We start from the raw sequence: 20,991 nt of genomic DNA, 5'->3' as shown, positions 1-20,991 counted from the left end.
GAGTACCGCGGATATATATTTCAAGACGAGAGCGCGGCAGTTCCAAGGCACAAATTCCCTTGGATCGATAGTAGTCCCTTGATAGTAATGCTCTCATTTTCAAAGGCACTGAGTCCCTCCCATATCCTACACGACGCTGAATGTGGTAAAAACACAAGCACGACCACACCAAGGCGGCCATTAGTTCTACTACCATATCCATTTCCACATCTCCTGTCCATGGCCATGTATCCGTTTGCTCAATGACCAGCCACTACAGCCAAGCCCTCGTAGATCTTCTTCTTGACCTTGAAGAAAGTCGCGCTCTCTCCATTTTTCGGGTCCGCAAAACTGTAAGCACCACCGTCCACCTCAATCTTGCCCGTAGCCGTCTTGCGCACAGCCACAGTTCCATTTATGACGAGCACACCCTCTCCCCTAAACTCAGCCGTCATACCCGAAGCCTGCATTATCTTGCGCAAATCGGCGAGCCTGAGGTCGCCGACATGGAAAGGTTGCGCCACGGAGCGCACTGCAGTTGCCATGTTGGAGGGCACGACGTCGAGGATGGGTGTGGTGTCCATTTTGTCTTCTTCGCCGGCAGTCGAGGATGCTGAAGCATCGAGCTTGGCTTTCTTCTTTGCGCTGCCATCTTCATGTTTGGGCGTTGGTTCGAGTGAGGCGGCTGCTAGGCGACCGGTGATAGCAACGACTCCGAGGCCTCTAACCTTCTGCCATTGCAGCTTGCGCACCATGTCGCGGCTTAGCTTGACGGTCCAGGCATTTGTGTCGACGCTGGCATCTATGGCCATGCCAACAGTGGGAGTGAAAACATCTGCTGCTGCTGCGTCGCCGGAGCCTGTGCCGAGGACTTTCCGGCAATCTTCTGCGAGATCGTTCGTCTCGCCTTCTTCGCCGGCGACGAGGATAAGTTTGCGGGGCTTGATGAGGGGCATCAACATCTGGATCGTACGGCGGTCGTGTAGGCCGGAGAAGTCGACAAAGGCAATTCGGCAGTTCAGCTGCAGTGTCTCGGTCCCAAGAATGACTTTGGATGGGCCTTCGACTCGATCCGGATCCTCCTCTGGCTCGCTATCGGAAGACTCTGCCCCGTCTGCGGGCCGCTGTGCGTCAGAGTCGCCTCTTCGTCGTTTCTGGGTACCATTGGGAATCCTACGTCCTCCGTCAACTGCCACCACAGCCAGATCATCCCATCTCCTCTTTTGGCCAACTGCATTCTCTTTCTTTGATCCATCACCACGAAGGGCCTCTCCTGCAACCTGGTCCTCCTCGTCCGCGCGCACAAACTCTTCTGGCCGAATCAGGTCACCAAAGTCATCCGCTCGTCTTCGCTTCGCGACGTAGGGGAACATCTTCTCCCTCCCCTTCTTACCCCGCACTTCGTAGTCGTACACGTTCTTCCGCCGGATGAGGATATTGATGCCCAGCTCCGCATCGCTCAGACCCAACTTATTCCGTGCGTGCTGCAATGTCGTCGCTGTATTCAAAGCTTTCCCTTGATGTTCAATATCTGAATCTTCTGAAGTCGTCGAAGTGGAAGAGGATCGATCATCTACCACGTCTGCTGAGGTTTCCAACGCCGAGCTTCCATCTCCCTGGATAGTATTTTGCAACTGCCGTTGCCTAGCGAGGTACTGCTGATACAGAGGAAGCTCGTTGCCTCCCAAGGGTGCAGTACGGCTTGACCGCACCGATGTATGATTGCCAGAAGCGTCGATGACTGAAGCTGAAAGCGATTCCTGCCCCGAGGAAGCACTCCGTTCATTCCACAACTCCCATAAATACCTGCCTAGTCCTTTCTGTTGTCCTCCGAATTCGCCAACCCGCTCCGTAAGGATGATCAGATTGCGTCGATCGGTCGCTAGACTCCTTACCGCGTCTTTCGAAAAGCCCCACTCCATGGACGTATCACTCGCCAGGACGACACGAGGTTCTGCTGCGCTCAGCATTCGCGTCACTCGGGACTTTCGCTCAAGCATCGTGATGTGCCGGAAATCAAAGGGTGCTCTGGCTTTGTCGTCGTCCCCCCTCGCGCCGCCTTGATGTCCGCGGCTGCGTCTCTGGTCCTGGGCCTCCTGTGCGCCGCTGGCGGTCTCAAACTCCTTCACGATACCCTCCTCCATCCATTCGAGCATGCTTCGCACGTATCTCATGGTGGCACCTCCAGTTCGGGTGGCGAGGTAGAGTCCTGCGTTCTTCAACGGACTGCTTGGATCGGTCGTCTCTTTCTGCCATGTCTCTTCCAGGAGATATGCAAGCTCCAGGACCCGAGCACTTGAATCCGAGGGAATCAAGACAGAACCGCCATTTGCTACTGTATCCCGTATCATCGACAACAGAGCCTCGTCTCTCTTGCTGCGTTGCCCAGCAATAGTGACCGAACCCGATCCTTTGCTGCTACAAATCATTGCTGTCGGACGACGCAGTTGCTCAAGAACTTCGGAGCCCCCAGTTCCCGGTCCACCGAGCCACGCAGCTCCAGAAAGGACATGTTCTCTTGCCTGGTTCCAATCAACCGCGTAAACTACAGACTCCATACCGTGCTGTATGTGCCATATCGTGCCTCCTAGTGTGTGTCCGGCGCTGTACGCGGTGATTGTAAGGCCACTGAGGGGAGGAGAGAAGGGCGAAGGGAGCGGCTGATGCGGCTGCGAGTATTTGAGAGGGTTGATGAGGCTGAAGTAATTTGCGATCTCCTCCGGCGACGGTGCCTGGAGGAGGATGTTCGCGTTGTTTCCATGCTTCAAAGACGGGAAGGAGTAGGCCGATTCGGTGAGGGCTTCGGTCGGGATGATAGAGGAGGCTAGCGGCGTCGAAGCGTATAGATCTTGTAACAAGGTACGGCCGAGGGAGATGACGGGTGTGGTGGCATAGATGGGTATGCGCGTGAACAAAGGGAAGTGCTTGCAGCAGTGCGCGAAGGCGCCGAGATGCGCCGTAGTCGCGTGGGTGAGGAGGACGAAGGAGAGTGTCGGTACGTGCCTGATAGTCAGCATCATGTAGTAGTTCTAATGGTCCTCTAATGCATTTAAAAAGCGTAACGATTCGGGAACGAGCTTAGAGCGCACGCTGTCATGCGAGCAAAGAAGCCAGCACAGCTCTGGAGGGACATGATAATGACACTGTACCTACTTTTCGATGTCCTTCAGCTTCTCCACATCAAAGCTCTCGTCCCAGCCGACGTCTATCAGCACCTTGACGCCGCCGTCGAACTCCAACAATGACTGCGACGCGGGAGACGCGGACTGCGCGCCTAGCAGGGGCGTAAAGTTGAACATATTAGCTGGGTTCAGTCGGTGGTATGCTTGCGATCGTGGATGAGAAGCGGCATGGCGCGCCACCGGACATGGAGTTGTGAGCTTGCTGCGAGTGCTACGTGAAGGTCATTGAGAGTGTGCCCTGCGCTCGGAGGAATAGTCGGTCCGAAGGCCAGGGCCAAGGCCGAAGACAAAGGCACCTGGGCAAAGCCAACCTCATGATTCGATTCCAAGAGTCGGTATAGGAATCGCAAGCCAGAGGACGTCCAGACGAGGAGAGCAGCTCATTCACGCCTCATCAAGAAAAACACCAAAGGCCATCAAGGCGACGAACCAGGCAGTACGCGGGCGACCCTGCAGGATCAGGCACGTGACCATGCGAGGGCCTGCAGCCCCGGAATACCAGAAGCAGGCTAGCACAAGACAACGCAACACCTCACCACTCTCGTGCCATGCCTGCAGACAGTACGGGAGCTCAATTCTAATGGTTCCACGCCGGTGGGAGCATACACGCGGCCCGCTCCAGCCTCTGCGGGCAGAATGTTCTCTAACCCTCACAACGCCTTCCGCTGTAGTGGTCGTTCCTCGCAGTGTGCCGCCTCTCCGGTACCTCTCGATGCTTAATAGCAGGTGATATTGGCGTCGGCCACACATTCTCAACAACTCCCCGCCGTGCCAACTGCAGCTTGCGTCTGGGCCGGATGCTGCTGGCGAATGAATGCATCCAAAGGCCAACCCCGCGCCAGTCCGCGCCGCTAACGTATGCACGTCACCATTTATCCCACATCCGCCTCTCCTCCGCCCACCGGCTGCCTGCGCCCGTTTCTTTCCAGCGACATAAACCGACTAATGTAAGTCATCCCTTGACGACGCCGCCCTCTCCTCTGCAGGGACGAGCCCTCGAGCCGGTCAGGCAGTCCCACGGTTGAGCTGGGAACTTCACGTCGGAAAAGCGGCCTCGTTGATGCAGCTAGCGCTTCCGTTGGCGATCATTACTTATGGCTTGAAACTTTATGATCGCGATTCTGCACACTATCTTCTCTCGCGGCATGCACCGGTCTCCAGAGACCACCCACAGAGCGATGCTGGAGCCCATATTACCATGGCCTTGATTCAACCAGTTTAGAAGGCCAGACACTGACACGGCAACACGACGCAGATGACCTGCCTGCCTGCGTAGCCGACTCACTCTCGGAACTTTGCGCGAAAACAGAGGTGGATCCATCGCCATCTCCGCACTTCTATTTATTGTTGGCGAATCCTTTCCTGGAGGCTGCAATATCCGCGCTGGCGCGAATTAAAGGGGCCTCTAGTCCGGGGCAGGGCCCTCGAAGCTGCCAAAAGACTCGCTGTCCATATTCATCGGATGAATCCGAGCTCAGGGTTCGGCGGGAGCGCACAGCGACTCGGGGACCCTCGGCCAGATTACGGAGCGTGCTCCCATAAAGTTCAGTCCCGTCCCGTTCCCGCCCCGTCATGTACCGAGATACAAAGATGGCAAGACGATGAACCTAGGTATGAGAAACGACAATCTTTTGTCATTCTCCCCGGAGTTGCTTCATGACGATGTACTGTATGGGGAACCATGCAGTCAGCAAAGGCGACTCTGGGGGAGGATTATTGCTTTTGCTGATGGCTTGGAGCGGGCACATGTGCATGCGGGGAGTGGCACGCCATCCACGTCTCTCAAACAAACTTTAAGCCGGTTGCTGTCTGCCCGACCTAGCAAGGTCCGTGCTTATCCCCAGGATCTACAGACGACCAGGACAAGGACGCCTTGCGGTCTATGCTTCGACTGCGGCTTGAAGCTCCAAACGTTCGACACGGCTAGACTAGCTTCGTCATCGCTCTCATGCCGACCAGGTGACAAATGCAGCATTCGATCTCACTCGATGAGCGACATTCCGGTGTCGCCTGCGCTTCGAAAGCAGCTCTGGAGTGCGGGAGATGCGGCCGCTCGTGGTCCCATACGATATGGAAAGTAGCACAGCATGCTGCAAATAATGGCGCGCTGTGGGGTTGATTTCCCGAAGTCCAGACCAGCGATGATCGCGTTGTCGCTAACTACTCGAGAGTCCAGCCGTCGTTTTGATGGCGTTTGGGTTGTGTCAATAAGCAAGCCAGCGATCAGGAAGCCTCCCTAGCGAGTCCGGCCTTGGCCGTGGGCGGACGGGCTAATCAAATGATGAGATGCAGCAGCTGCGGCAGCGTTCACACCATGGCAAGCTTCCCCGCTGTCCATCATGTTGACACCAGCACCGTGGACGCAGCTGAGCCATCTCAGCCAACAAAGCAGCAGAAGCTGTGTGCGTTCAGGCCCTGGAAGAGGCAAACGCATTAGGGGGCCGGGGTGAAGCGAGTACAATACAATACACCTCTGTTCTACACGTTATATACGCCCGGGCACGAGAGATTGCAGCCATCCACAGAACCTAGTGCTCACGCCGGCGTCCATTTACGAGACCATGGTGCAGGCCTCAAACCACTCCGAGGGCAATCGTCCACACTGTCCTTTGCGTGCCCAAAGCTCCCCTCCAACAAAGTTGCGGTTGGCACCATGCTTGCGGTTTTATAAGAGCGCGGCCCAGCACAGTGGAAACGGCTAGGCACACCCATTGCACGCGTGTGAGGGGATGCTGTTGCCGAAGCAGGATTGCTACATTAACTTACTCTGTTCTCTATATCTTTTCGTCTCTACTTGTTGTGCAACCAGGCTGGGGTCCCTCTCGCACCCTGCCCCGGCACTTTACCTACGCTCCCTAGTCGATAAAGCGTATTCCATCCCCGCTCAGCAGATCGTCTCTACGCCTCTCGCTCTCCGCACGGCTGCAGGCGAGTCTGCCCTGGTGCTCCACCTCCTCTTCCAACCGACGCGGGCGTGTCCCCTTGTCTCCTTGCGACCACTTTCCTGCTTAGAGCCTGCTCTGCTCTCACCAAGTCCTCCTTAGACATTTTTGTGCGACGTCTGCTGTTCTCTCCACGCCGGACCTTATTGGCCCCAACACCTGCGCCCACGACTCGCTAAGGCGACTTCCCCCCGCTTCCTTCGCAACGTTGCCGTCCTGCGATCGCTCGAAGCACTTCAAGCGAACCGTGTGGATCCCTCCGATTTTCTTCAATCTCACCTACGAATTTCTTCAGACGGTTGGCCTGCACGTCTGCAGCACTGCGCGACACAGCTTTCGTTGCGTCTCTTTAACATACGCCTCCTCCCTTCGCGCTGTTGGACATTGCAGGTTGAACGCTCCGCTCCTGAGGCACCCCTCGCCTGTGCTACTTCTCCGTCTGCATGAAGGGCCTCGGCATCCAATGTCTACCTACCACGAACGGTAGCCATTGATCGCAGTACCCATCAGTCCGAATGATCTCGACGCTTAGTTTCGGGCATCCGCCGCCGGCAGCGCACGCTCGCCTGAGCATTAGCTCCTCTCCACAACCCTCCATGTCGTCCAGCAGTGACTCTCCCATTAATACGCCCACATTCGACTCGAATGTTCTCACGAATTCAGAAACGCAGTCGGAGGCGCGGATAGACTCGCGCTTCGGCTCGGACGAGATCGTCCCAAAGATCGAGGAAACCGAGCTACAACTAGCAGACGTCAAGGCCGAGCCCGCATCCGACGAACCTCCAGTCTCGCCGACCGAACCAGTGCGACTCCGACGCGCACGAGGTCGACCGCGGATACATCCTCCCCGCTCGCCCACCGCCGCTTCAAAGCAAGCAAAGGCACGTTCGAAAACGGGCTGCACAACATGTCGGAAGCGCAAAAAGAAGTGTGACGAGACCAAGCCATTCTGTAACTATCCCTTTTCTTCGGGGTTGTGGAACGCGGACTAACTAGGTACAGGTCTATCTTGCCAGAAGAACAATATCCACTGCGAAGGCTATAAACCCGTCGAAATATGGAGGAGCGGGAAGGAAAAGGCGGCAGAAGGTGGGCACGCCGTTTGGCGAACACGTCACAATGCTGACAGTGGAATAGCACGGAGAATGAGCATGGACATGAAATTCGAGCTTCCGCCGCTCATGGAAGGAGTGGAGAATGACCTGGACCGGCTGCTCCTGCAACATTTCGCTGGCAGAGCTAGCGCCGTACTCAGTCTCCACGGCGACAAATCGACCAACCCTTTCACGAGGATACTACTGCCGATGGCCATGCGACATGAAGGCTTGATGCACTCCGTGCTGTGCCTGTCGGCGTCTCACCTCTGCTCCCTCAACCCTTCTCAGGAGTACGAGGACAGACAAGCGTTCCACCGCGGCAAGGCTTTGCACTTACTGAATCACGACCTGCAACGGCAAAAGGCTGGCGAGGGAGGAGTCATGGTGTACGAAGATTCTAATGTTGCTCAGATATTGCTCCACCTGCTGCACTCCATCTGCGATGGCAATACCTCCGGCGAGTACAAGATGCATATGATCGCCGCCAAGCAGATCGCCATGAACCAAAAGCTGGCGAACCCGGAGTTCCAGAGCCTCTTCGACGAGTTCTTCTACTATCATTGGATTGCGAGTCAAGTTACATCAATGGACAGCGCCGAGGTACCCATGATGGAGAATTTCAGTCTGCCTTTCAAGATCAACCCCGAGACGGCGGGCCTCATCGGCGTATCGGATGGTCTATTTGGATTCATTTCGAAGATCAGCAACTTGCGGCGAAAACTTCGCGCCCGGATCGACAACCATCTGGAACCGACCATGGACTACGAGGCTTTGATTGCGGCTCATGCTATCGACACCGGTCTCCGCAGCTGGGCATGTCCGCAGACTCCCGGCACGCCCCGCTACACGCTCTCCATGCTATACCGGCAAGCCACATGGGTCTATCTCTATCGCACAACAAAGGAATCACAGCCTCACCCGTACATCAAAGCAGCCGTGGACGATGGCATCAAATACATCAACGAGCTGCCCGCAGAAGGCTGGATTCAAAGCAACGTCCTACTACCGCTCTTCCTAATCGGATGCGCCGCCTTCGAGGAAGAACAACGCATCGAAATCAACCGCGCCTTCAGCGGGCTCATGGCATGCACCGGCCTGGGCAACATCACCTTCGCGAAAGAAGTGGTCGACAGGATATGGGAGCTAATGGATGCCGGGGATAACGAGTCCTGGGACTGGGAGAAGATCATCAACCAAAAAGGGTGGGATTTCCTGGCGACATGAACGGCACACGTCAGCTGCACACGCGCGCACACTTCTCTTTCGGTTCGCCCGGCTTTTCTGCACACCTTGCTATTATGGTCTTGGAAAATTTGGAGTTTGCTTGGTGCTCTTGTTATTTGGCTTGGGTTATGGAGGGATGGGGCGTTCTAACTGTTCACCCACCCCAGGGGTGGATTCCCCCGGTTGCATTGGGCAGGCACGCTTTCTATTTTCCTTAGCATGGGTGGTATATCATATGGTTTGGTTTGTCAAAAACGGCTTTGGCTTTCTCCCGTTTTCCGCATTTTTCTCACTCCACTTCTTGCCATGCGCTTTTCTATATGCCTTTGTGGACGATTTTGCTTTTTCCTTATATGCAAGTGTTTAGGGAGGGGAATATGTTAGGCGTCCGACGTTGCACGACTACCATCATGGTCTTGACTGGCTTCAGTCTCCCTCATACTGTTATGCACTACAACACTACACATTTGGACACGTATGTACGCATTTAGTGGGCTTCTCATGCAAGCTCGTTCACCACTCTCTCTCCTATTCTATCTACCTCCTTTCCCGCTCTGCGCATCGCCGCACACAACCGTGTTCGTCACCACGGCAAACAATGCGCTACGCTTTCCATTCCCTTCCCGGCGCTGCCGGCATGACAAGTTCCTCCAATCATGCTAATACGCATCCCTGCGCTTTCTCTCTCGCCCTTCCAGCTCTCCCTAACCGCGGCCGCCCGTCACCTCGGTGACCCGTTTCTGTGCGGCTGGTCCGGTCGACTCAGGCCGCGCAGCCACCGAACGTGTCAAGCACGATGCGCAAGCTCGCGGGCGCGCTTCTGTGCAGCCGGACGGCATTTAGCCGGCGGGAAGCAGCAAGGGTTCGGGTTCGCGACTCAGGCGGTGCTCAGGGAAGATTTGTGGAGAAACGCGGAGGGGCGCATCGGGTCAGGGACCTGGGCAGCGCAACGAAAATAAATGGACCGACGGGGTGTGATGAAAATCATTCCAGCGCTACGGCAGCGCGTGGGGGTCCCCTTTGGTCGGCTTGGAGCCTTGGTTGCGTATACTGTAGGCAGGACCATGGGTAGCGGCCATCTATGGTGGTGAAGTCGCTTCCGGCTAAGTAGGACAGAACCAGTAGACGGTGAGGCTCGCCGTTCTTGCCCTCTTCGCATTCCAAATCCCCCATGGAGGATCTCCGCGAGCAAAGGCGCGTAATAAGGGGTGCGGCTTCGCTGGATATTCGGGATCTTTCTCCAGGCTCAATGGGGGATGCCGTTGCGTGTCCCCCACACCGTATACCAGCGCAAAGGTACCCTCCGTGCTTTGGGACCAGGCAGTTTCACCTTGCAAGCGGTGATGCCATCCTTCAGCATATCATGTGTATTATTGCGCATTTGGTCTAGGTAGCGCAATTTCGCTCCGATGACGTTTTGCTCAGACCACCGCGGCGAAAATCTTTGGGTCGCTATGGCCGCGCGTGTGTGTAGTGGCTGTCTCTGCTAAGGGTTCAAGGTTCCAAAAGGCGGGCACATGTGACGGATTCGTTGCTGGACCTCACCTTTCGGGATGACCGGGTAATGCGAATTTACATGGCCTCACGTCCTCTCTCACACCGCAAGTCCTTTATTCCCGGCGCGCATCTAGATCGTTGATGAGAAGGATGGCGCATCAGCGGTACCCCAAAGCAGCAATCAGTATTGCGGTGGAGACAGGAAGTTCGGGCCTCCGATCTGTGTGATCATGATCGGTGACGGGAGTGCGGCCCTTGCAGCTAAGCTGGTAGCACCAGATAACGCAGCAATGCGCTCCAGATTCAAGGCCGCGGGGACGCTCACCGATGTCAGCAAGCTAATGCTTGGCCACGAGGGAGGCGTTCCTTACAGTGCGAGTCCAGCCGTGTGAACGGTGGTTCTGGTGGTCATACGGGCGCCCGGCGGACAGCCCTATGGCGTTGGACCTGCAGCAATCTACTCTCACTTGATCAAGCTGACACGGACAGTCAGCAATTTTAGAGTGCCAGGCAATAAACGCTAAGGGAATCAAACTGTAATGCACGCTGCGAACCTGGATTTGAGGCCGTTGAGCCGAGCAATCGATAGGATGTCGTTTGAGGGTTCCGGAATTAAGGGCGTCTTATGGGATGTTATGGAGGGTGGCCGAATCAGGATATGAGTGGCTGCTTAGGGAAGCCAACTCGTTTATCCACGTGAAACCGAGCGCGCAGTCGCCTTTTCTTGCTCGAAGGGTTCAAGCAGTTCATAGTCCGGGTCGCAGGACCTAAAATCAAGTCAATGGCGTCAAGACTCTTGTGGTAAACAGCCATGGTGTTCGTTAGGGCTGGACTCGGTTGGATAATAGCACATGGAAGATATTTCCGAAGTTACAGACGTAGCAGGTTGATTTGAGACACGTGCACGGGGTGGGCGAGGGCATCTCCACCATCTTGTCTGCGCGGGATAGTGGCGGTACGGGCAGCCTCGCGCAGTCATGCACGTCGATGATTCTGGCGATCTGTCACGCCATCCCTTGTCTACGGAAGCGCGAGGAAGCTGACGGGACATCCGTCAACAATATCGGGGGACGATCGGGGTTCGTGAGGGTGCCAGAGGGTCCCGAGGTCCCCTCCAAGACGCGTGGTCCACGTGTTTGTGTTGAACGTAGCGAAATACCCTTCTAGGTAAATCCCTGAGTGCGCTGGTCAGTGATTGGTGGCTCAACGGGACGTTGCACGGAGTGCGACTCTCAGATGCTCTGTCCACCTTCGCTTGCCCAACCTCGACTGGTGCTAGCATGCCCCCGGTGCATCATTCGCACCAAGTGCCGAAGCCGCCTTGGATCGCTCGGCAGTGGCGTACCCCAGAAGCGGTGATCGTGTAAAGAAAGGAAAAACACGATGAACTGCATTTCGAACGTTACGGCCGGCGAGGTGTCACCAGACAGCCCTGGAGGTTGTGGTGGAGGGCGGCGGCACAGGCTCGGCGGTGCAAATGCGCGGCGTCCAGGGTTCGAGCGGAAGCGAGGGTGGCAGACGGCGCAGATCAATCGGGCTACTTGATAGATATCGGGGCGCAACGCTCGGGCAGTATCCGCATTGCAGTCAAAAGTGCAGGACAGACACCTCTCGCCTTGCAAATGTCCCCGCTGTCTCCCAAGCTCTCTCCCGGTCTCGTGACTGCCGGAACGTTGCAGCCGAGGATGGAAAGTGCGATCGCCGCAGACAGCTTCGCTTGCTTAGCGAGGCAGGGACTGAGTGTTGGACTACGAAATCCAGCCTAGCGAGCGTGAGTGTTGGAGCTCAACAGCCTCGCAAACGCCGTGTAGCTTGCCATGCCTTCTACACCTCTCCCCTCTGCTGTCTTCGTTGAAGGCCATGATGGAGGCCCCGGGAACCAGTCAAGCCGCCGCGGAGGACGAGAAGCGGCGTACAGGGACCCCGCCAGGGCTAAAGCAGGACGAGAGCATCCAACAGACCCCGCAGACCACCACCGACTCGATACGCCCTGTGGCGACGAATACGACGAGTGGCTCAGTCGACGAAAATGCAATCTCTCTGCGCGAAGTGGACCCTGTATCCGTCAGGCTAGAGCACCTGTCCGTCTCTGTCGATGAATCGCCGAACCTCTTTGTCAGACTGTTTGCGAGGAGCAGACCGTCAACACGTGATGCCAGAGCCAGCCATGACAAGAAGATACTGGACGGCATCTCGGCCGAAATGGCCAGTGGCTCCCTCACGGCAATCATTGGAGGGAGCGGGAGCGGCAAGACATCTTTGCTCAACCAGATGAGTGGCCGCATGAAGGGGAATCGCCTTTCAGTGTCGGGCCGAACCTTGTTCAATGGTAGTGAAGATCCGTCAAAGATCCGGAGCGCATATGTGATTCAGCAGGATATTCTGCTTCCTACGCTTACGGTTCGCGAGACCCTAACCTATGCCGCGCAACTTCGTCTGCCTCCGTCCATCAGTCAAGACGAGAGAAAACAGCTAGTTGAAGAGGTCATCATGGAGCTGGGCTTAAAGGAAGCAGCAGATACCCGGATAGGAAACCACGAGCATCGCGGTTGTAGCGGTGGAGAGAAGAGGCGCACCAGCATTGGCGTGCAGGTACGTGGAAGATGGAAGCAATACCGGCTAGAAAGCTGCTGAACTCTCCCATCAGCTTCTGTCAAATCCAAGCCTACTGTGGCTTGATGAGCCTACAACGGGTCTCGATTCGACCTCCGCCTATCAAGTTGTCAAGACACTTCAGAGCCTGGCTCGTAAGGGACGAACGGTCATAGTCACAAGTACGTGCTGGCCTCAGTCGCGCACCTCTGATAAAAGCTTCGAGACTAACTTGCCATAGTACACCAACCTCGCTCCGAGATATGGAGCTTGTTCGACACCATTATCCTCCTAACAAAAGGTAGTCCTGCGTATGCTGGCAGCGCCAAAGACTGTCTACCCTACTTCGCAAAACTCGGACATGAAGTGCCCGCCTTTACAAACCCAGCAGAGTATCTCATCGACATCGTGAGCGTCGACAATAGGAGTGAGGAGGCCGAGACTGTCGCCCAAGCGCGGGTAGACCACATAGTAGAAGCGTGGAGGGAGCATGCTTCGAAGGCTTCAACAGAGAAAGACGCGCAGGACTCGAACACCGTCACCGGACAATCATCTAAAGCTTTTAGAACGAAGCACACGTCACTGCTGCAGCAGATTCGGGTCCTCACTGCGCGTACATGGATCGTTACCATCCGTGACCCCATGGGCATGTTCGGAAGTCTCGTCGAAGCGATTGGCATGTCTGTCATTACAGGCTGGATCTTCCTCCAGCTGGATGGCTCACTGTCCGGTATCCGCTCCCGTCAAGGCGCCCTGTATACCGCGTCTGCCCTTCAAGGGTACCTGATCCTCCTCTACGAAACCTATCGGCTCACAACCGACATTCAACTGTTTGATGAGGAGTCGCGACAAGGGGTTGTTGGAATACCGGCCTTTCTGATCTCGAGACGACTGGCTCGATTCGCTATTGAAGACGTCCCAGTGCCACTGATCTTCTCCCTAATATTCTACTTCATGACTGGCTTCCAGACCGATGGTGGCGAATTCCTTACATTCTTCGGTGTTATGCTTTTGGAGCAGTACATTGCGGTATGCTTCGCGACCACCTGCATCGCGATCTCGAGGCATTTCGCAGGGGTAAGACAAACTAGGCATAACTTCTGAGAACCTCTCTAACTGACGGCTTCCAGGCAAGCTTGGTCGCCAATCTCGCATACACTCTTCAGTCGATGGCATGCGGCTACTTCATTCAGTCCAATACAATTCCCGTATACACAAGATGGACGAAGTGGATTGCCTACGTGGTATGGCTCGAGTTGGCGAGATTGAAAGACGAATGACACTGACACTCGTAGTTCTACGCCTTCGGAGCACTCTGCGCGAACGAGTTTACAGAGCGCTTTTATGATTGCCCTTATGAAGGAGGTCCGTCGAACCCGGCGTGTAAAGAATATACTGGCTCGTTCATCCTCAGCTCGCTCGGGTTTCCTGGCGACTGGGTCTGGCGGCCTATTTTGGCGCTTTTGGGCTTTGCAATCGCATTCTATCTTGGCGCAGCATTACTACTCAAATTCTGGAGTGCAGAAATCGCCATGGCTCGCGCGAGGCCTTCCAACACGGATGCTTCGGCCGGAAAAGAGAAGATGGCTACCAGGTCCCCAGGCGAGGTTCGCACAATCAACATCCGACTTGAAGGTTACGGTCTCGATATCGAAAAGCGCTCGCTGAAGGATCGAACTATGAAGACTATCCTCAAGCCACTCACCGCTGATTTCCAACCAGGAACATTGAACGTCATCATGGGCCCGTCGGGCTCTGGAAAGACGACTCTACTGAATAGTATGGCCGGTCGACTCAGGGACGACATGACCACGCGATACAAGAAGTATGGGAACATGACATTCAACGGACTAGCACCATCCGAAGACGTGGTTCACGCCATTTGCTCGTTCGTTACGCAGGAAGACGATGCTCTGCTTGCTTCACTCACAGTTCGCGAAACACTACGCTATGCGGCTGGTCTTCGGTTGCCCAAGTGGATGTCGAAAGAGCAAAAGATCCAGAAGGCTGAGGAAATCCTGTTGAAGATGGGTTTGAAGGACTGTGCTGATAATCTGGTCGGCAACGATCTTATCAAAGGCATCAGTGGCGGCGAGAAACGCAGAGTCACTATCGCGGTCCAGATCCTTACCGAGCCTCGCATCCTACTCCTCGACGAGCCCTTGTCAGGTCTGGATGCCTTCACAGCCCTATCAATCATGGACGTCCTCCGGGGTCTGGCAAACGAGAGTCGCACCTTAGTGGTCACGATTCATCAACCGCGCTCAGATATCTTCACCCATTTCGGCAGCATCCTTCTTCTAGCCCGCGGTGGCTCTCCGGTCTACGCAGGCCCTGCGCAGAGCATGCTTCCTCATTTTGCAGGGCAAGGCTACCACTGCCCCCGTCATGTAAACCCAGCAGACTTTGCCCTGGACCTCATCACCGTCGACCTCCAGCACGAGTCCCGAGAAGCTGCTAGCAGGGCCAAGGTGCGGAGGCTCATCGAATCGTGGACATCCGACATGTTTCCCGCTGCTCGAATACGCTCCATTGCAACGCCTGCTGAGCTGGGAAGCTTGGCTCGTGCTCCTGCGTCGTTCGCCTCAGCCTTCACTATTCTAGTCAGGAGGGCTACGAAGAATTTCTTTCGACAACCTGACCTGCTCGTTGCGCGCATAATGCAGGTCGTAGGCTTAGCTATCGTCCTATCACTATATTTCGCGCCATTGAAGAATGATTACTTCGCCGTCCAGAATCGATTGGGCTTCTTGGTTGAGATTGCGCCTCTTTATTTCGTCGGAAGTAAGTTCACCCCAGTCTTCGTAGTGCGACACACGTAATGACACTCAGGCAGTGCTTCAGAACGTTGCAGTCTATCCAGGCGAGCGAGATGGTATGTTGCCCCTTGAAGCACTTCGGGAGACCTAATATGGGTTGCTGACCGCACCAGTTTTCTACCGCGATTACGACGACCGCGTGTACGGAGTTGAAGCATTCTTCCTCACCTATACCGTCATAGAGGTGCCATTCGAGATCGTCAGCTGCCTCGTCTTCTCCGTCCTCGCTTGTCTGGCCTGTGGTCTCGAGCGCAACGCCCAGACATTCTTTATCATCACCTTCAACGCTTTCTGCATCGTCAGCTGCGGCGAATCCCTCGGTATCTCTTTCAATACACTCTTTACACATACCGGCTTCTCGGTCAATTGCATGAGCGTCTTCCTGTCCGTGGCGCAGATCATGGGTAAGTGGAGCCCGCTTTCCTATAGACTTGCCGAAGTCCTTCCTAACATCGTGAACAGGTGGTGTAATGTCTCTGGACATCCCAGCCTTCCTCCAAGCTTTCAACCACCTGTCGCCAATCAAGTACGCCATGGCGAACATGGCGCCATACACCCTCCGTGGGCAGCACTTCACCTGCGAAGACTGGCAGAGGATCAACGGTCAGTGTCCGATTACGACGGGCGAACAGGCTCTAGAACTCTATCACCTCAACAAGAACCCCGAGATGAACCTTATGGGAATCGGCATTTGCGCGATAGCGTACAGGCTGATTTCATATTTGATACTCAAAATGGTGAAGGAAAGGTGGCTGGGGAAGCTGTGGAGGAGAGTGGGCGCGTGCAAGTTGAAGACGATCACGCCGCAGACTTCGGGGGCGGAGACTGTGTAGTGATTTTTTTCGGATCTCTGTGAGTGGAGCGTGAGTACACCAACATACGAGAGATACTCATCTGTTCATAGTCTTTTCGATTTAGATACCCCAATGCAATGCAACTAGATACAACAGCTACTGCGCCAACCCACTCAGATTGGCATTCCCCAATCTCAACGACCAAGGGATCTCCGAAGCCCCGTAGAAAGACGTATCACACTTCGCTTTGCCCGATCGTGAAGAGTGAGTTGAGCCTCTATCCGCACTGTCCGCACAGACTAACACGACCCAGACTAGGCGATATCTATATTCAAAGCAGCATATCGATCCACACTGTCGACCTGAGCCCACAGAATCAAAGTGTCTTGCAGCAAACAATTTTGCTGCCCGACCTCCCCACCGCCTCCCTCTCAACTCTCACCACCCCTCCCCTACACCCTATGCAAGAAGATATGCAAACTCTGCCCACCGGTCCGATTCCTCTGATTATCCCACCCCGCATCCTTAATCGTCAGCACCCGACTCATCGCATCGTCAAACACAAACGTCTGCCCCTTCTCCCACATCCCGTTCACCATCTCGTGGCACTCGCTGATCGCGAACCCCTCGTTATCCGGACTGTTGTTATTGCAGATCTGGATCAGTCGGTTGATGCTCGTCGTGGACGCCATGTGCAGGATCTCGACCTCCATCGGCATCCCGTGGTTCACCCAGGGGTACACAGGCCCCTTGAGCAGGTGGATGATGGTGTGCTCACTGGACTCGACGTGCGTCGCGCCCGGCGGCACGCCGCCGCCGATTTGCGTGATGTCGCCTTGAGGCGGCTGCTCGGGGGCTATGGCTTCGGCGATCATGCCAGGCGCGGGACGGTGCATGCCGGGGAAGAAACCTCCCATTCCCATTCCCATACCCATACCACCCATCATCCCGACGCCCAAGCCCGGTGCAACGCCGCCGGCCCAGACCGGCCCTCCTGGCGCGAACGGCGGTACGGCGCCTCCCGCGAAGAAAGGCGGCGGCGGCGGTAATCCGACACCCATAGCCGCCAGCCCCGGGATCGGATTCCCGAACATCCCAGCAGTGTTCCACGGCATCCTAGGCGGAGCCAGGGGACCCGCACTCTGGACGCCGAAGCCGCCGCCGTACATGGGGCCAAAGGGCATAGGGTGGCCGACGCCGAAGCCGACGCCGACGGCGGGAATGTGGTGCTGCTCGACGACGACTTGGGCCGCCGGGACGCCGTGCTGCACGTGGACTTGTTGCTGGACGGGAACGGGGCCGGGAGCGCCACCGGGGGGAGCCACGCCGGGAGGGAATTCGCGCGCGATGGTGGGGTTGTTGCCTACGTTGACGGGCCAGGGGTGACCGAGCGGCGGGCCGGACATTCGTGGAAAATATTGGAGTGATGTGGTGGGAGGTGGAAAAGTATATCAGGGGCTTTGACTAGAATGGATGCTCTTGACGAACGCTAGGTGCTGTATGCTCCGTCGGAAGCTGGCAGATCGCAGATACTGAAGGCAACGAATGAAGGGTCGGGATAATCCACAGGAAATAGAAGAGCCCCCTCTTATATACGGCCATACTGTGAGTGAGCATTGAAGAGCCTAAAACAGCTGCAGGCCGTGAAGCATGGAGGCAGCAGTGAGTGTTGGTGTGTAGACGTGACAGACAGTGCGAACGCCAACCCTTATATCCGGGTGACGAGTATGGAACGACGAATGAGTGTCTGGTGAAGCGGACGTTGACCGACCACGTCAATAGCACGCTGCTGAGTTAGTGGAACAAACAAGGCCGTGAAAACGCGAAGTTGTTACTGTGCAGTGAGGCGATCTGAAGCGATTTTTTGAATTGGAGTAGAAAGAGGTTTTCGGGAAGGATGCAGCTGCGATATCCGTGAGAAAACACTTCGATAAAATCTATGGACAACTTGGTCTGACGATGAGAGATATGTACGCTGTTAGGGGTGTCGAGGTGTGGTTGGCGGAGTGTTTGCAAGCAGCTGGTTCAGAGAGCGAAAGAGGCCCGCAATTCACATACAGCGCGGTCAGACCCGGGGCGGTTAAGACGAGACATTGCTCCATCGAACGCAAAGGAGGGAACCTCGTAACTCGGGATACTCCGAGAATGTGTGGGCGGAGTTATCGATTAGGCTGCATCCAACACATGGATTCAAGACATCCTCGACTGTGATCTTGGATACGAAGTCCTTGCCGATCCAACGAGTCCTGTATACAATTTTCTTCTTCCCCTGTCGTCCACCTCGCGCCCTCCATGCCATTTCGCATATAGCAATGTTGTGAACAGGTACGGGAAAGATTCCGCTTCCTGAGTATCCCGAGTGATGCAGCCCCCTAAGTGGAAAGTCGAAAGTCGAAAACCGAGAAACAGAACTAAAAGCTCGCAATTCTCGATTCAGTCCGTCTCACAGCCGTGAAGAGATCCCGGATAGCTCCCGAAACGCCAATGCCGTGTTGACCATTCTCCCGCTCAGATACTCGTCCAATATGAAGACCAAATGTCTCCTTCCCTTTCCTAACCTTTTACCCGCACCCAGACTCCCATCCTCTCCCCTGCCTAATCCACAATCTCCTCCTCCTCCAGCACCAAGAACTCAGCATCAGCGCCCATCCGCTCCGCCCTCTCCATCTCCTCCACAGCATTCCGCATCTGCACCCACCTGGCCCTCTTCTCCTTCCTCTCGCGCCTCAAATGGTACGCGTAAACACTCGCCGACACGACGAACACGACGAAGACAACCACAAGAGACTGCGCGACGTGCACCGAGGAGGATCTGCGTCTGCGTCTGGGGTGGTGGTGTGCTGGTTTCGAAGCAGCATGCTGGGTCTTATCCGGTTGTTTCTTGATCAGCCGAAATCGGTATGCGAGGTGAAGAAGAATGGATTTCGGGAGCCGAAACGGGAGGGTAATGGTAGCGAAGCGGAGTGCCCATTTTGTATTGGCGAGCAGCCGGGATAGGATGATGGTTGTTCGGCGGGTGAGGCGTAGAGTTGCGGCGAGCATTTTCTTTCCTCGTACTTAGCTGGCAATGGAGTTCATTACTTCCCCTCGTCCTTATACTGCATCATGATGAGCTCGCGTGACGCATGCTTTGAATTCTTGCTGGTGGCTGGTTGGTTGGCCCAAGGAATGGAGGGGATGTACCAAGGGGGAAAATTCGGGAAATCCACGTGTAGGGTTTCCATATTGGGACAACACACCACTGGCTCGTAAATTGGAGAATTAATGGTACTAAAATGCAAGGATGTCCAATACTCCATTCCCGGAGAGAAATAAGAAAACCGTGGAAAAGGCAGGAAGGAAGTAAAAGAGCGCCCACAATGCTACGCCAGACCCTATGTTCCTGGCACGGAAGTCTTAAATGCAGTAATCCCAAGGAAAAATGCCACTTCATTACCCGCTAACTCATCGCGCGTTCGTGAATGCAAGGTTCTTTTTCCGCTGCTCATCGATCACCGTCCACGCTGGAGGTGCTACGACCCCAGCCTCTCCCGTCCCTGGTAATCTTTCTTGAACCCAAACTTTGACAGCTTAATCCTCGGCACCACGCCCAACAGCACGAACACAGCAGCCACAATAACTGCCCAATGCTGCATGTGCAACACATACACATTATACGTGGTCCAAGTCGCCGCACAAACGGTGGCCAGCCCAATCGTAGCAATCACATAGCCGGTCATTCTGTGGTATTTCCAGATCTTCTTCGCATTGTCAATGCCGCCGTAGATGCCTGGCGTGTAGTATTGGGTGAAGCCAACGAAAGCTTGCAGGAAGATGCAGATGTAGAAGATGAGGCCGAGGATAGCGTGCGGGGACTCGAAGTGCTCGTGGCCCGGGCCGCGCTTGTTGATCTCGATGATTATGAGGCCCGTGAGGAGGGAGGAGATGCCGAAGAGGTGGAAGAGAGAGTGGAAGAGGGTGCCGGCACGCTTTTGGGCGGGGGTGTGGGTGGGTTGGAGGATGAGGGCTGCTTGGGTTACAAGGAGGAGGCCCGCCTGCAATGTGTGAGTATTGCATGTCTAGAGAGGCCGCGGGGAGCCATGTGAGCTGCTTACGGAGTTGAGGAGCTGTGAGCGTCGTTAGCTGAGGTCGAGATACTGAGAACGCTGGAGTCTTACCGGATGCGCAGAGAAGAATATCATGTCATGAGAGAATATAGCTCCCCATACTATTGCTGCAAGCTGTTGTTCCGTCAGTAGCTGTACTGTGAAGCTGGTGCCTTCTGCAACTCACAATCCAAATACCTGCCTGGGCCAGCGGTGCTGTGCCTATCCCACAAATTAGCCAAGCGTCTCTTCATAACCTCCAATGCCTTCCGCATCGTTCTAGATACATACCCAGCCAAAGATTCATAAAAAGCGGCTGTCCTTCCATTTGACTCGCATCACCTCTCTGTCCAAGTAGTGGCTCCTCCTCGCCCGCGCCCCTCGCAGCATTATAATCCTCAGGTATTCCGGTCGCGGATGCCATAGTGTCTCTAATAGTGGTTCTTCCAGACTCGAGGAGTGGTTCAAAAGGCCAACGAGAAGTAATTGCGGGTGTTGAGGTTTATGGGGCCGGTTGGCTTGGTAATGCGTGCGGAGCTGCCGCGGTAGCTCGCGGAGCATGAACCTTCGATGACGACAATGACCCCTGGAGATTGTGGCCAATCAGATGGGTGGCGGCGTAATCAGATTGATCAGATGAGGGGCTATTCCGCGATGTGCCTTCGGAGGTATGCATATCGAAGGGGCTGCCGAAGTGCATATATTCTGCGGGGTAGACTATCCTCTGGGGTAGGAAAGACCACGCCATGCCGTTGTTGTCACGTGCCAAGGCGTGCAGCT

The 20,991-nt window shown here is 55.4% G+C and overlaps 8 protein-coding genes across 8 annotated transcripts; 4 read left to right on the top strand and 4 right to left on the bottom strand.

Moving 5' to 3' along the window:
* Positions 1 to 2: 2 nt before the first annotated feature.
* On the bottom strand, positions 3 to 3,543 carry BU26DRAFT_553731 (uncharacterized protein). Its single transcript, XM_033832233.1, has 2 exons — positions 3,133 to 3,543; positions 3 to 2,982 (listed from the first exon to the last, which is right to left on the bottom strand). The coding sequence occupies exons 1-2, from the start codon at positions 3,276 to 3,278 to the stop codon at positions 240 to 242; spliced, it is 2,889 nt and encodes a 962-aa protein (XP_033679545.1). The 5' UTR covers positions 3,279 to 3,543; the 3' UTR covers positions 3 to 239.
* A 1,082-nt stretch (positions 3,544 to 4,625) lies between these two features.
* On the top strand, positions 4,626 to 5,341 carry BU26DRAFT_79905 (uncharacterized protein). Its single transcript, XM_033836352.1, has one exon. It carries the CDS (start codon positions 4,763 to 4,765, stop codon positions 5,240 to 5,242), a length of 480 nt encoding a protein of 159 aa, XP_033679544.1. The 5' UTR covers positions 4,626 to 4,762; the 3' UTR covers positions 5,243 to 5,341.
* Positions 5,342 to 6,412: 1,071 nt separating this feature from the next.
* On the top strand, positions 6,413 to 8,584 carry BU26DRAFT_79819 (uncharacterized protein). Its single transcript, XM_033836350.1, has 2 exons — positions 6,413 to 7,054; positions 7,106 to 8,584. The coding sequence occupies exons 1-2, from the start codon at positions 6,619 to 6,621 to the stop codon at positions 8,422 to 8,424; spliced, it is 1,755 nt and encodes a 584-aa protein (XP_033679543.1). The 5' UTR covers positions 6,413 to 6,618; the 3' UTR covers positions 8,425 to 8,584.
* A 413-nt stretch (positions 8,585 to 8,997) lies between these two features.
* Positions 8,998 to 9,489, top strand: BU26DRAFT_79847 (uncharacterized protein). The gene has a single exon (XM_033836351.1). It carries the CDS (start codon positions 9,081 to 9,083, stop codon positions 9,381 to 9,383), a length of 303 nt encoding a protein of 100 aa, XP_033679542.1. The 5' UTR covers positions 8,998 to 9,080; the 3' UTR covers positions 9,384 to 9,489.
* Positions 9,490 to 11,784: 2,295 nt separating this feature from the next.
* BU26DRAFT_568557 (ABC transporter-like protein) lies at positions 11,785 to 16,165 on the top strand (the record flags this gene model as incomplete). Its single annotated transcript, XM_033833784.1, has 8 exons — positions 11,785 to 12,513; positions 12,569 to 12,695; positions 12,755 to 13,590; positions 13,644 to 13,757; positions 13,809 to 15,297; positions 15,350 to 15,388; positions 15,446 to 15,736; positions 15,795 to 16,165. 8 exons carry the CDS (start codon positions 11,785 to 11,787, stop codon positions 16,163 to 16,165), a joined length of 3,996 nt encoding a protein of 1,331 aa, XP_033679541.1.
* Positions 16,166 to 16,578: 413 nt separating this feature from the next.
* Positions 16,579 to 17,532, bottom strand: BU26DRAFT_508564 (uncharacterized protein; the record flags this gene model as incomplete). The annotated part of the gene is made up of 1 exon (XM_033827092.1): positions 16,579 to 17,532. The coding sequence occupies one exon, from the start codon at positions 17,530 to 17,532 to the stop codon at positions 16,579 to 16,581; it is 954 nt and encodes a 317-aa protein (XP_033679540.1).
* Positions 17,533 to 18,721: 1,189 nt separating this feature from the next.
* On the bottom strand, positions 18,722 to 19,188 carry BU26DRAFT_553728 (uncharacterized protein; the record flags this gene model as incomplete). Its single annotated transcript, XM_033832232.1, has 1 exon — positions 18,722 to 19,188. Exon 1 carries the CDS (start codon positions 19,166 to 19,168, stop codon positions 18,722 to 18,724), a length of 447 nt encoding a protein of 148 aa, XP_033679539.1. The 5' UTR covers positions 19,169 to 19,188.
* A 26-nt stretch (positions 19,189 to 19,214) lies between these two features.
* On the bottom strand, positions 19,215 to 20,898 carry BU26DRAFT_490415 (uncharacterized protein). The gene is made up of 5 exons (XM_033826055.1): positions 20,503 to 20,898; positions 20,399 to 20,433; positions 20,284 to 20,346; positions 20,221 to 20,232; positions 19,215 to 20,160 (listed from the first exon to the last, which is right to left on the bottom strand). Exons 1-5 carry the CDS (start codon positions 20,633 to 20,635, stop codon positions 19,639 to 19,641), a joined length of 765 nt encoding a protein of 254 aa, XP_033679538.1. The 5' UTR covers positions 20,636 to 20,898; the 3' UTR covers positions 19,215 to 19,638.
* Positions 20,899 to 20,991: the final 93 nt, after the last annotated feature.

Source organism: Trematosphaeria pertusa, assembly GCF_010094035.1.
Source record: "Trematosphaeria pertusa strain CBS 122368 unplaced genomic scaffold BU26scaffold_14, whole genome shotgun sequence".
NCBI lineage: Eukaryota > Fungi > Ascomycota > Dothideomycetes > Pleosporales > Trematosphaeriaceae > Trematosphaeria > Trematosphaeria pertusa.
Note: the sequence above shows the minus strand (reverse complement) of the source record. Positions and strands in the feature narration are given on the sequence as shown.

Bases quoted from the DNA above. Each gene is read 5' to 3' on its own strand.
- BU26DRAFT_553731 (XM_033832233.1), bottom strand. From the start codon at position 3,278: ATGTTCAACTTTACGCCCCTGCTAGGCGCGCAGTCCGCGTCTCCCGCG. The intron at 2,983-3,132 runs GTAGGTACAGTG...GCTGACTATCAG, and splicing joins AAGCTGAAGGACATCGAAAA to GCACGTACCGACACTCTCCT.
- BU26DRAFT_79905 (XM_033836352.1), top strand. From the start codon at position 4,763: ATGAACCTAGGTATGAGAAACGACAATCTTTTGTCATTCTCCCCGGAG.
- BU26DRAFT_79819 (XM_033836350.1), top strand. From the start codon at position 6,619: ATGATCTCGACGCTTAGTTTCGGGCATCCGCCGCCGGCAGCGCACGCT. The intron at 7,055-7,105 runs GTAACTATCCCT...AACTAGGTACAG, and splicing joins TGACGAGACCAAGCCATTCT to GTCTATCTTGCCAGAAGAAC.
- BU26DRAFT_79847 (XM_033836351.1), top strand. From the start codon at position 9,081: ATGCTAATACGCATCCCTGCGCTTTCTCTCTCGCCCTTCCAGCTCTCC.
- BU26DRAFT_490415 (XM_033826055.1), bottom strand. From the start codon at position 20,635: ATGGCATCCGCGACCGGAATACCTGAGGATTATAATGCTGCGAGGGGC. The intron at 20,434-20,502 runs GTATGTATCTAG...TTTGTGGGATAG, and splicing joins TTTTATGAATCTTTGGCTGG to GCACAGCACCGCTGGCCCAG. The intron at 20,347-20,398 runs GTGAGTTGCAGA...ACGGAACAACAG, and splicing joins CCCAGGCAGGTATTTGGATT to CTTGCAGCAATAGTATGGGG.